The 12,308-nt window shown below is 66.5% G+C and overlaps 1 protein-coding gene across 2 annotated transcripts; it reads right to left on the reverse strand.

The window, feature by feature from the left end:
* Nucleotides 1-1,031: 1,031 nt before the first annotated feature.
* C5H1orf174 (chromosome 5 C1orf174 homolog) lies at nt 1,032-11,917 on the reverse strand. 2 transcript variants are annotated; one of them, XM_062193075.1, is made up of 4 exons: nt 11,828-11,917; nt 3,346-3,459; nt 1,855-2,304; nt 1,032-1,483 (listed from the first exon to the last, which is right to left on the reverse strand). In XM_062193075.1, the coding sequence occupies exons 1-4, from the start codon at nt 11,840-11,842 to the stop codon at nt 1,376-1,378; spliced, it is 687 nt and encodes a 228-aa protein (XP_062049059.1). In that variant the 5' UTR covers nt 11,843-11,917; the 3' UTR covers nt 1,032-1,375. The 2 variants fall into 2 exon arrangements, with proteins under 2 accessions (XP_062049059.1, XP_062049060.1); XM_062193076.1 differs by lacking the exon at nt 3,346-3,459 and having other exon boundaries at nt 11,828-11,910.
* Between the last annotated feature and the right edge of the window lie 391 nt (nt 11,918-12,308).

Consider the following 12,308-nt stretch of genomic DNA (forward strand, 5'->3'; position numbering starts at 1 on the left):
CCAATGCCCGGGACCGGGCTGGGCTGAAGCCAGGACCGGCACTCTGGATCTCTGCACTCGAGCTGGCACTGCCGCCGCCCGGGGTGCACCTGAGCGGGAGGTGGGATCAGACGCAGGCTGGCACTGGGATGTGGGGGGGCGGTCCCAGGCGGTGACTTCACCCCCGCCCCACAGGACGTTCTAACAAGGTTAGAGCCAGCTGCAGTGGAACCGGACACTCCACTCACGAGGGGCCCACGTGGTCTTCCCGTGGCTGGCAGGAAGGCGGGTGGGGCACCAGGCTTGCTGCACGGAGCTGGCGGGAGGAAGGGGTGTGGAGAAGGCCCCGCGTGGCTCTCTGACCTGGGGCTGGGGAATGCGGTCCCTGCACAGCACGAAGGAGGGAGGCGGCCTCGCACCCGGCAGGGGGAAGCGCAGTGCGGCACAGTGGAGGGGACGCTGCACAGTGGAGGAGACACGGCACAGGACAGGAGGGGACGCGGCACAGTGGAGGGGACGCCGCACAGGACAGGAGGGGACGCGGCACAGTGGAGGGGACGCCGCACAGGACAGGAGGGGACGCGGCACAGTGGAGGGGACGCGGCACAGGACAGGAGGGGACGTGGCACAGGACAGGAGGGGACGCGCGGCACAGTGGAGGGGACGCGGCACAGGACAGGAGGGGACGTGGCACAGGACAGGAGGGGACGCGCGGCACAGTGGAGGGGACGCTGCACAGTGGAGGAGACACGGCACAGGACAGGAGGGGACGCGGCACAGTGGAGGGGACGCGGCACAGGACAGGAGGGGACGTGGCACAGGACAGGAGGGGACGCGGCACAGTGGAGGGGATGCCGCACAGGACAGGAGGGGACGCCGCACAGGACAGGAGGGGACGCGCGGCACAGTGGAGGGGCGGCCGTGAAACCAGGCGCCAGCCGTGTCCTCTGACAGCCAGGGCTGGGGTCACTGCCATCCTGGTTCCTTCTTTTACAAAGGAATCCAGCTTTCAGGACAGAGAATTTTTGAAAAATATTTTCAAAATACATTTTATTTCTTTCCCATGTGTGTTCTGCACAATTTCCAATGTAAACATTAGCTCAATATACAGAAGTCAGAGTTCTTTAATAATGGCATGAAATTAACTAGAAGAACGATCAAATTCTGATAAAGAAAAATAAATCTGCAGATTATAAAATGAATGGGCTTCCGCGGAGCCGTGTCTTTGTAAAGTCCTCTCTCGCATAACGCCCGGCCTCGGAGCCGACTCAGGCCACGGCGGCCAAGGCGGCGGGCGGCTCCGGGGGCAGGAGGGCCTCGCTGCCCCGCAAAGGCTCCACCCACTGCTGCGGCCTCGGTCGACGCCGTCCCCGGGCGTGCATGCCCTCGCACGTCCTCACACCCCCGTGCCGTCCTCCTCCTCGTCGTCTTTGGCTCTGAAGTGCATCTTCCTGAACTCTCGCCTGCTCATGGAAGGGCAGGAGGAAGACGCTGGCGGCAGGTCCTTCGAGGGAGGAAACGGACGTCACCCCGGGCAACACGCCCGGCCCTGCACCCGTCCGCCAGGGCCACCTCCCTCCTGGGCAGGCGAGAACGGCCGGGCCGCAGCCCTGTCTCGGAGCAGCGTTCCTCCCAGCTGGGCCGGCCAAGCACAGAGACGGAGACGCTGGGCTCAGGGCGAAGGGGGCAGCAGCGAGCGAGGCAGCTGCTCACGAGCCACAGAGCTGACCGCCGGGGGCCCTGCAGCGTGGGGGCCAGACCCCCTCCGAGGGCCACGCTGCCTCCCCGCTGGCTCTCACTCAGCCTGAGGGTGGACGGGCGCCCCCCAGCCAACGCCGCCCTTTCCCGTGCGTGGGGGCCTGTGCCCGCCCTTACCTGCATGAGCTCCACGTTCCCGAAGAATCTGCTCACGGGCATCGGCTGGTTGCTGTCGTCGTCCAGGAAGGCGCTGCTGTCCATCTGCAGCACGGGTGCCCGCCCCGCCTCCGTCTCCGGCTCCGCCTGCGTGGCTGACCAGCCCCGCACGTCTTCGCTCCTGGGAGCAGCGCCGTGTGGCGGCCTGCGCAGGGCGTCTGTGGTCTGTGTGGAGCAGGCCTCCCTCCCTGCGCCGCAGCCCTCGTGGGCGGCAGCATCGGCCGCGGAGCCTGCGGGCAGTGCACTGTCCCCAGCGAGGGCGCTGTCGGGCGGCGCCCCGGGCACTGCCGGCAGAGAAGCACCGTCACTGTTAGGGGCCGGTTTCTGTAATTCGGACTTCACAACGTGGCCCTTGTCACACTTGAACTTCTTGGAAGTTCGCCTGTCTGCGGCCTTGTGCGATGAGGAAGTCTGTCAAGGAGAAAAACGTGAGAACCACGCGAGAACCACGCACGCCGGGCAGACACGAGGCGAGCACGCCTGGGCCCGAGACAAGGGAAGGGCTGGAGCCACAACCCAGGCAGAGGAAGCCGTCACCTGCCCCCAGGGACAGAATCCAGGCTGGGGCTCCGTCCTCACCTGCCCCCAAGCTGGGAATGGCCCCAACGATCTCCTGCACACGCGGTTCCTCGAGGGTGGAAAGCATGTATTCATGTGCTCTAAGTGGTCACGGGGTGGGCGTGTGGCTCAGGATGCCTGACCCCGTGCTGCGGTCCCTGGTCTGAGTCCTGGTTCCACTTCCAACCCAGATCCCGGCCCAGGCGCATCATGATGGGGTCCCTGCACTGTCTCGGAGACCCACGTGGGCTTCTGGGCTCCTGACCTGTGTGGGCGTCTGGGAACAAACCAGCGTGGAACACCTCTACCTGTCTCATTCTCTGTCAAGGAAGTCGATACAAACTAAAAACTAGCTCCTAACAGGAGTCCAGTTTTCACTCCTATGGGAACGCAGCTCGGCAGGAGGCGGGGCCCGGACTGCCCCCCCGGCGGCGCCTGGGGCCCACAGGCGCTCCACAGACCCTGGTTACACTCACTTCAACAAAGCCTTGCCAGGCCCTCACTGTCCCCAGGCCCTGGCCGTGGGCTCCCTGGAACACACCTGCCTCACGGGAACGCAGGCTCCGAGCCACCAGCCGCGGGTGCCAACCGGAGCAGATCCCTCGGCCCGGGACCCTCCCTCCTTCCCGTGACGTCTTTGGGGGCAAGGTGGCCACTGTCACCACCAGTGTCACTGCTCGATGCCTCCAGTGCACTGCAGAGCCGAGGCGTCTTAGGGCCTAGGCCTCTGAGACCCACACCCGTCGGTACACGGGAGCCCGACCACCCCTGGGCTGGACAGCGCGTCCTCCGAGAGCATGCGGCGGTGGCACCGATCCCCTGAAACCGCCCCTCGTGGACACAGAGCAATATCCGCGCTTCTCTAAGGGCCCCGCTGTCTGGGGCGCGCCTCACCGGGCATGCTGTCCTGGCCAACGTGGAGCCCGCGGCGTCCTGGGCACAGGCCGAGCTGGGGGCCGAGCAACTTCGGGCTCTGAGGCGCGCCGAGGACCGCACTGCACCTGTGAGCTGGAGCGCAGGGACCTGGTGAGGCGGCAGCCTCGGGGGAGCCGAGCACGCGGGCGGGGACTCCCAGCCGCAGAGGGCCGGGCCCACAGCCCGCTGCGCTCTCCCCACCTTCACGCACGACACCTGCGACCTGCACGGTGGTGTTTAAGACACGGGGTCTGCTCTGCGGCCCCCCGGAGGCTGGAACGCCTGTCCCATCGTACGCGTGGAGGAACCACTGTTCCCAAAGCGTTCAGAGCAGCCCCCGCCCCGCCGACCGCGAGGACACAGCCACGCCCTGGCCGCCTCCCCCGAGCCGCAGTCCCAGTTCTGAAGCAGTCGGCTCTCCCTCTCCACACACTGGTCCACCTCTATAGGATCCGGGACGCAAAGTCAAGTCTTCGAACCAAAAAGGGTTAATTAAAGGCACAAGACGTGAAGTTGCTCAGAAACCCAGCAGAAATGAGAGTCTGCGTGTCCTGCCCCGCGCCCACGCCGCTCACGGAGCCCGGCGCAGCCGTCCTGTCCACACTAAGAAGCCGGCACCGGCACCGCGCTGTCAGCTGACGCTCGGATTTCGTGTCATTGGTTTTGCCACAACTCCCTGCCTCTGCGCCAGAACCCGACGCAGGACACCAGAGTGGACCCGGCACGCGGCGCACTCCAAGCTCACCGCAGCACCTAGCACTCCTGGGTGAGGACGGAAGCCCAAGGGGGCGGCGAGACCCAGGCCCCGAGGAGCCCTGGGAGCTGCAGTCGCCACAGCCTGCTGGGGCACGCGCCCAGGGACACACGATGGGCACTCGGCACACCAGCACGGGGACACCAGAGGGGGCTGCACGAGCCTGCAGCGCTGCTGTCCTTCACCCTCAGCAGCCCCGGGCCCCGCCCCGGCAGGGAAAAGGAAGTGCTGTTTACAGAATGGACACAGCAGTCTAGCCTCTGCCTGCGGCCGGCATCCCACGTGGGCGCTGGTTCCTGTCCCGGTGGCTCCTCTTCTGAGCCAGCTCCCTGCTATGGCCTGGGAAGCGGTGGAGCTTGGCACAAGTGCTTGGGCCCTGCACCCACATGAGACCCGGAGGAAGCTCCTGGCTTTGGGTCGGCCCAGCTCTGGCTGTTGCGGCCATGTGGGGAAGTGAACCAGAGGATGGAAGACCTCTCTGTCTCTCCCTAATGCAACAAAAAAAAAAAAAAAAAAAAAAAAAAAAAAAGAAAAGAAAAAAAAAGAAAAGAAAGAAAGAAAAAAAGAAAAAGCTGCAACATGCACGGACCAGGCACCCGTGTGGCTCCCGTGTGGCCGTGCGCAGCACAGACGGGCGCTCACAGGCCAGTGCAGCACCTGCTGTGGGGTGCGCCTGGGGCCAGCCCTCCTCCCACCATCTCACAGAGCAGCGTTTGTTAAAACGGCCCCGTGGCAGCGACATGAGGGCTCTGATCCACAGAGCTGCCACGAACATCTCGGGAACAAGCCTGTCTCCCTAAGCACCCCCGCTGCAGGGCGGGGCACCCACGTCCGGGGGAAGCGCGGTCGCCTCTCCTCCCTCCATGACGGCAGCAGCAGGCACCGGGCCCGGGGCTGGAGCCGCTCTAAGAGCAGCAGCAGCCGCGCGGTGACCTGGTGTCCATCACCAGACCACACACCTGAGCCCGGCACACGGGGAGGAGGGGCCGGGGCCGCGGTGAGCAGTGACCTGTCCATCACCAGACCACACACCCGAGCCCGGCACGCAGAGGGGAGGGGCCAGGGCCGTGGTGAGCAGGCTGTGCTGTGATGTTGCCACCCCCACCCCACCTCCTCCTACTCAGGCTCCGTCCTGGGGACGGGAGGGGGCGCCCATGTCCTGCTTGTGGAGTGGAGTGTTCTCCGGCCTGGGTGCGGGGCGCCAGGAAGACTGTGGCTGCAGCTCGTGGGGCAGTGACTCTGAGCTGCGAGAGGCGAGCGCCGGGCTCTCAGGCTGCGGCTGGCCCAGCTGCCACGCTCGCTCTAGAGCGGGGTGTCGGGGAGGAGCTGAGGCGGCCTGGCGTCCTCCCGTTCGCAGGGAGCGTGGGGAAGCTAAGGGGCTCCCGAAAGGCGGAGGCGGGGAGGACAGCCACCTGGCAGGGGAGGCACAGGCCGAGTGCGGGACAGCTGGGTCAGCCGGGAAGCCCCCCTGGGGCCCGAGCAAAGGAGCCCGAGACACGGGTGCAGCTGGGAAACACAGGAGGACCCCGCCCGGCAGTCACCAGCCCTCACCCCCCCGCAGCGCGTGAGCCCCAGTGCCGGCGACGGCCCCAGTAACTGGGTTCCCGCCACCCACGAGGGGACCTGGACTGTGCTCCTGCCCCCGGCTCCAGCCCCTGCCCATCTGAGAGTGAACCCGCGGGCCGAGCTCACTCTGCACACACACACACACGAGGGAAGAACCGGCCTCCTGCGGTCGGAGGTGCCGTGGGCGCTCCCAGAGCTGCCACGGTGTCACCACGACATCCAGTCACACACACACACACACACACACACACGGTGCCATCCACGACATCCAGTCACACACACACACACACAGTGCCACCCACAACATCCAGTCACACACACACACACACACACGGTGCCACCCACGACATCCAGTCACACACACACACACACACACACACGGTGCCACCCACGACATCCAGTCACACACACACACACACACACGGTGCCACCCACGACATCCAGTGACACACACACACACACACGGTGCCACCCACGACATCCAGTCATACACACACACACACACACGGTGCCACCCACGACATCCAGTCACACACACACACACACACACGGTGCCACCCACGACATCCAGTCACACACACACACACACACGGTGCCACCCACGACATCCAGTCACACACACACACACAGTGCCACCCACGACATCCAGTCACACACACACAAACACACACACACGGTGCCACCCACGACATCCAGTCACACACACACACACGGTGTCACCACGACATCCAGTCACACACACACACACACACGGTGCCACCCACGACATCCAGTCACACACACACACACACACACACAGTGCCACCCACAACATCCAGTCACACACACACACACACACACGGTGCCACCCACGACATCCAGTCACACACACACACACACACGGTGCCACCCACGACATCCAGTCACACACACACACACACACGGTGCCACCCACGACATCCAGTCACACACACACACACAGTGCCACCCACGACATCCAGTCACACACACACAAACACACACACACGGTGCCACCCACGACATCCAGTCACACACACACACACGGTGTCACCCACGACATCCAGTCACACACACACACACACAATGTCACCCACAACATCCAGTCACACACACACAGTGCCACCCACGACATCCAGTCACACACACACACACACACGGTGCCACCCGCGACATCCAGTCACACACACACAGTGCCACCCACGACATCCAGTCACACACACACACACACGGTGTCACCCACGACATCCAGTCACACACACACAGTGCCACCCACGACATCCAGTCACACACACACACACACACACACGGTGCCACCCACGACATCCAGTCACACACACACAGTGCCACCCACGACATCCAGTCACACACACACACACACGGTGTCACCCACGACATCCAGTCACACACACACACACGGAATAAAACCCGGCGAGCACTGCCCAGAGATCTGAGCCAGGTTCAGCTCCGGAGTAGCCGGAAGCGTCTGTAAAGTGACACAGGCCCAGGAGCTGGAGACCACGGAGAAGCAAAGGATGCGACAGCCGCGCCCGAAGTGAGAAACTCACTGAACAGCAGCGACCCAGGTGACTCAGCACGAGAGCCCCCAGGGACAGAGCCCCAGGGACAGAGCCCCCAGGGACAGACCCCAGGGACAGAGCCCCCAGGGACAGACCCCAGGGACAGAGCCCCAGGGACAGACCCCAGGGACAGAGCCCCCAGGGACAGACCCCAGGGACAGACCCCAGGGACAGAGCCCCCAGGGACAGACCCCAGGGACAGACCGCCAGGGACAGACCCCCAGGGACAGACCCCCAGGGACAGACCCCAGGGACAGAGCCCCCAGGGACAGAGCCCCCAGGGACAGACCCCAGGGACAGACCCCCAGGGACAGAGCCCCAGGGACAGACCCCAGGGACAGAGCCCCCAGGGACAGACCCCAGGGACAGACCGCCAGGGACAGACCCCCAGGGACAGACCCCCAGGGACAGACCCCAGGGACAGAGCCCCCAGGGACAGAGCCCCCAGGGACAGACCCCAGGGACAGACCCCAGGGACAGACCCCCAGGGACAGAGCCCCAGGGACAGACCCCAGGGACAGACCCCCAGGGACAAGGGACAGAGCCCCAGGGACAGACCCCAGGGACAGAGCCCCAGGGACAGAGCCCCAGGACAGACCCCAGGGACAGACCCCCAGGGACAGAGCCCCCAGGGACAGACCCCAGGGACAGAGCCCCAGGGACAGACCCCCAGGGACAGAGCCCCAGGGACAGAGCCCCAGGGACAGAGCCCAGGGACAGACCCCCAGGGACAGAGCCCCAGGGACAGAGCCCAGGGACAGAGCCCCAGGGACAGACCCCAGGGACAGACCCCCAGGGACAGAGCCCCAGGGACAGACCCCAGGGACAGACCCCCAGGGACAGACCCCAGGGACAGACCCCCAGGGACAAGGGACAGAGCCCCAGGGACAGAGCCCCAGGACAGACCCCAGGGACAGACCCCCAGGGACAGAGCCCCCAGGGACAGACCCCAGGGACAGAGCCCCAGGGACAGACCCCAGGGACAGACCCCCAGGGACAGAGCCCCAGGGACAGAGCCCCAGGGACAGACCCCCAGGGACAGAGCCCAGGGACAGACCCCCAGGGACAGACCCCAGGGACAGAGCCCCAGGGACAGAGCCCAGGGACAGACCCCCAGGGACAGAGCCCCAGGGACAGAGCCCAGGGACAGAGCCCCAGGGACAGACCCCAGGGACAGACCCCCAGGGACAGAGCCCCAGGGACAGACCCCAGGGACAGACCCCCAGGGACAGACCCCAGGGACAGACCCCCAGGGACAAGGGACAGAGCCCCAGGGACAGAGCCCCAGGACAGACCCCAGGGACAGACCCCCAGGGACAGAGCCCCCAGGGACAGACCCCAGGGACAGAGCCCCAGGGACAGACCCCAGGGACAGACCCCCAGGGACAGAGCCCCAGGGACAGAGCCCCAGGGACAGACCCCAGGGACAGACCCCCAGGGACAGAGCCCCAGGGACAGAGCCCCAGGGACATGTGTGAGCCCCGTGTGTGTGTGTGTGAGCTCCATGTGTGTGGCGAGACTGCCGCAAAGCAAGCAGACGGAGCAGCCCCGCAGACGTCCCGAAGGCTTAACCCGGGGCCGCCCGTGGGGGCTGAGCGCGGGCAGCAGGCGGATCCCCGGCGCCATTTTAGATTCTGCAAGCAAAGACAACGGAGGCCGCAGGCACAGAGAACGCCCAGACCTCGGAGGAGGACCCCCGTCAGCCAGGAATCCTGGCCCCGACAAAGCTCCGGCACAGGGGAAGACCGGGCCGCGCTGCCCTCGGGAGAAGCCCACGTGGTGCGGGTTCCAGTCCCGCCTGCTCCTCTTCCCACCCAGCTCCCTGCCGCGGCCCGGGTGCTGGGCCCCGCGGCCACCTGGGGAGCGAACCAGCGGACCGAAGCTCGGAATCGCTCCCCTCCCCCCCCCAACTCTGCCTCTCAGAGAGGAAATAAAGCGTAAACAGAGTGAGGACAACGCGCACTTCCAGGCCGAGCCCAGAGGGCCAGCAGGGTCACCCTACCGGCGGCACTGAAGAGAGCTTAGCCGACGGCCCGACACAACCTCGCACCCACACGGTGTCCACACCCGCACACACGGTGTTCACACCCGCACACACGGTGTCCACACCCGGCACACACGGTGTCCACACCCGCACACACGCAGTGCTCACACCCGGCACACACGGTGTACACACCCGCACACACGCAGTGCTCACACCCGCACACACGGTGTTCACACACGGTGTCCACACCCGCACACACACAGTGTCCACACACGGTGTTCACACCCGGCACACACGGTGTTCACACATGCAGTGTTCACACACACACACGGTGTCCACACCTGCACACACGCAGTGCTCACACCCGCACACATGGTGTTCACACCCGCACACACACAGTGTCCACACACGGTGTTCACACCCGGCACACACGGTGTTCACACACGGTGTCCACACCCGCACACACAGTGTCCACACACAGCGTCCACACATGGCACATACGGTGTCCACACCCGGCACACACGGTGTCCACACCCGCACACACGCAGTGCTCACACCCACACACACGGTGTCCACACCCGCACACACACAGTGTCCACACACGGCGTCCACACATGGCACACACGGTGTTCACACCCGCACACACACGGTGTTCACACATGCAGTGTTCACACACACACACGGTGTCCACACACGGCACACGCAGTGTCCACACCCGCACACACATGGTGTTCACACCCGGCACACACGCAGTGCTCACACCCGCACACATGGTGTTCACACACGGTGTCCACACCCGCACACACGCAGTGCTCACACCCGCACACACGGTGTCCACATCCGCACACACACAGTGTCCACACACGGTGTCCACACACGGCACACGCAGTGTCCACACCCGCACACACATGGTGTTCACACCCGCACACACGCAGTGTCCACACCCGCACACACATGGTGTTCACACCTGCACACACGCAGTGCTCACACCCGCACACACGGTGTTCACACACGGTGTCCACACCCGCACACAGTGTCCACACACGGCGTCCACACATGGCACACACGGTGTTCACACCCGCACACACACGGTGTTCACACATGCAGTGTTCACACACACACACGGTGTCCACACACGGCACACGCAGTGTCCACACCCGCACACACATGGTGTTCACACATGCACACACGGTGTCCACACCCGCACACACGCAGTGTTCACACACACATGGTGTTCACACACAGCGTCCATACACACAATGTTCACGCAGTGTTCACACGCACACACGGTGTTCACACACAGCGTCCACACACGCACACCTACACAGTGTTCACACACACACGGTGTCTACACACGGTATCCACACACGCACACACAGCGTTCACACACGGCGTCCCCCCCCGCCCCGTGGCCTCCTCAGCGGTGCAGGGCGGAGTCCGCGGTGACCGCGCGGGGGCCACAGGCCGACCCCCCCAGACCGGAGGGCGGGGCATCCAGCCGCAGCGGGAGGGCGGGCTCCAGGTCCGACCCCCACGGGGAGGCGACTGCGCACAGCAGGAGGGGGCTCGGCCGCCACCACCTCCGTCAGGGCCGCAGCTGAGGGACAGGGGCCCGGGCTCAGCACCGGGTGGCGAGGACAGCGGAGGCCGGGTCGGGGTCGGGGCGAGCCCCTCCCGGCAGGGTCCTGGAGGCGGGGCCACAGCCCCTCCTCGCAGGGTCCAGGAGGCGGAGCCAGAGCCCCTCCCCGCAGGGTCCAGGAGGCGGGGCCACAGCCCCTCCCCGCAGGGTCCAGGAGGCGGGGCCAGAGCCCCTCCCCGCAGGGTCCAGGAGGCGGGGCCACAGCCCCTCCTCGCAGGGTCCAGGAGGCGGGGCCAGAGCCCCTCCCCGCAGGGTCCAGGAGGCGGGGCCACAGCCCCTCCTCGCAGGGTCCAGGAGGCGGGGCCAGAGCCCCTCCCCGCAGGGTCCAGGAGGCGGGGCCACAGCCCCTCCCCGCAGGGTCCAGGAGGCGGGGCCACAGCCCCTCCCCGCAGGGTCCAGGAGGCGGAGCCAGAGCCCCTCCCCGCAGGGTCCAGGAGGCGGGGCCAGAGCCCCTCCCCGCAGGGTCCAGGAGGCGGGGCCAGAGCCCCTCCCCGCAGGGTCCAGGAGGCGGGGCCAGAGCCCCTCCCCGCAGGGTCCAGGAGGCGGGGCCAGAGCCCCTCCCGCAGGGTCCAGGAGGCGGGGCCAGAGCCCCTCCCGCAGGGTCCAGGAGGCGGGGCCAGAGCCCCTCCCGCAGGGTCCAGGAGGCGGGGCCAGAGCCCCTCCCCGCAGGGTCCAGGAGGCGGGGCTCCCCCGCGGGCCCAGACCCCTCCCCAGGGGGCGCGGCCAGAAGCCCCTCTCCCCCGCGGGCCCACAGCCCTCCCCAGGGGGCGTGGCCAGAAGCCCCTCTCCCAGGGCGTCTAGGACCCCCGCGGGGGCGTGGCCCGGAACTCCCACCCCGGGGCCGAAGCCAGGCCCAGGCCGCGCCCCTCACCCCGGCCTCCCGCGGCCCCAGCTCGGCCCCGGCGCGCCCGGCGCAGCCTCTGCCGGCCTCGGCCCCTCACCTTCCGACTCCTCATGGGTGTGAGCGGCGCCCCGCGCCCGGCCTAACGCTCCTCAGCGGCGCGGCGGCGCGCGGCGCTCAGACATGCCGTCGCGGCGTCTGACGTCACGACAGCCGGCCAATCGCAGGCTGGCGTTCCCGGGCACGTGACCCGGCCCTGCGTGGGTCACTCAGCTCGCGGGCGCTGCTCGGGTGACTCGGTCGGCCGGTTTCGTGAGGGCAGTGGGCTGCTTTTCTTCGAGCGACTGTGGCTTCCGTGTTCGACAGGGGCGGCTGCCTTCTTTGAGGGCCTCCTCTTGGCGCGTCAGATACCAGCGTTGTGGAGCGCGGTGGCGGCCATGTTTGAGACGGGCATTTCCGCTGACGCGTCCGTGGCCGCCATATCTGAGAAGGGCGGCGGCCATGTTTGAGAAGGGCGCTTACCCCGGCGCACGTCCTAAGCCGCCATGATTGAGGGCGTGTGCGTCTGGGACGGCCATGTC

The sequence above is a fragment of the Lepus europaeus genome, chromosome 5, assembly GCF_033115175.1.
Source record: "Lepus europaeus isolate LE1 chromosome 5, mLepTim1.pri, whole genome shotgun sequence".
Lineage (NCBI taxonomy): Eukaryota > Metazoa > Chordata > Mammalia > Lagomorpha > Leporidae > Lepus > Lepus europaeus.

Coding starts and splice junctions, on each gene's coding strand:
- C5H1orf174 (XM_062193075.1), bottom strand. Junction 2,305..3,345: donor TGGCCAGGACAGCATGCCCG/GTGAGGCGCGCC, acceptor TCTCCTTGACAG/ACTTCCTCATCGCACAAGGC. Junction 1,484..1,854: donor GGAACGTGGAGCTCATGCAG/GTAAGGGCGGGC, acceptor CCTCCCTCGAAG/GACCTGCCGCCAGCGTCTTC.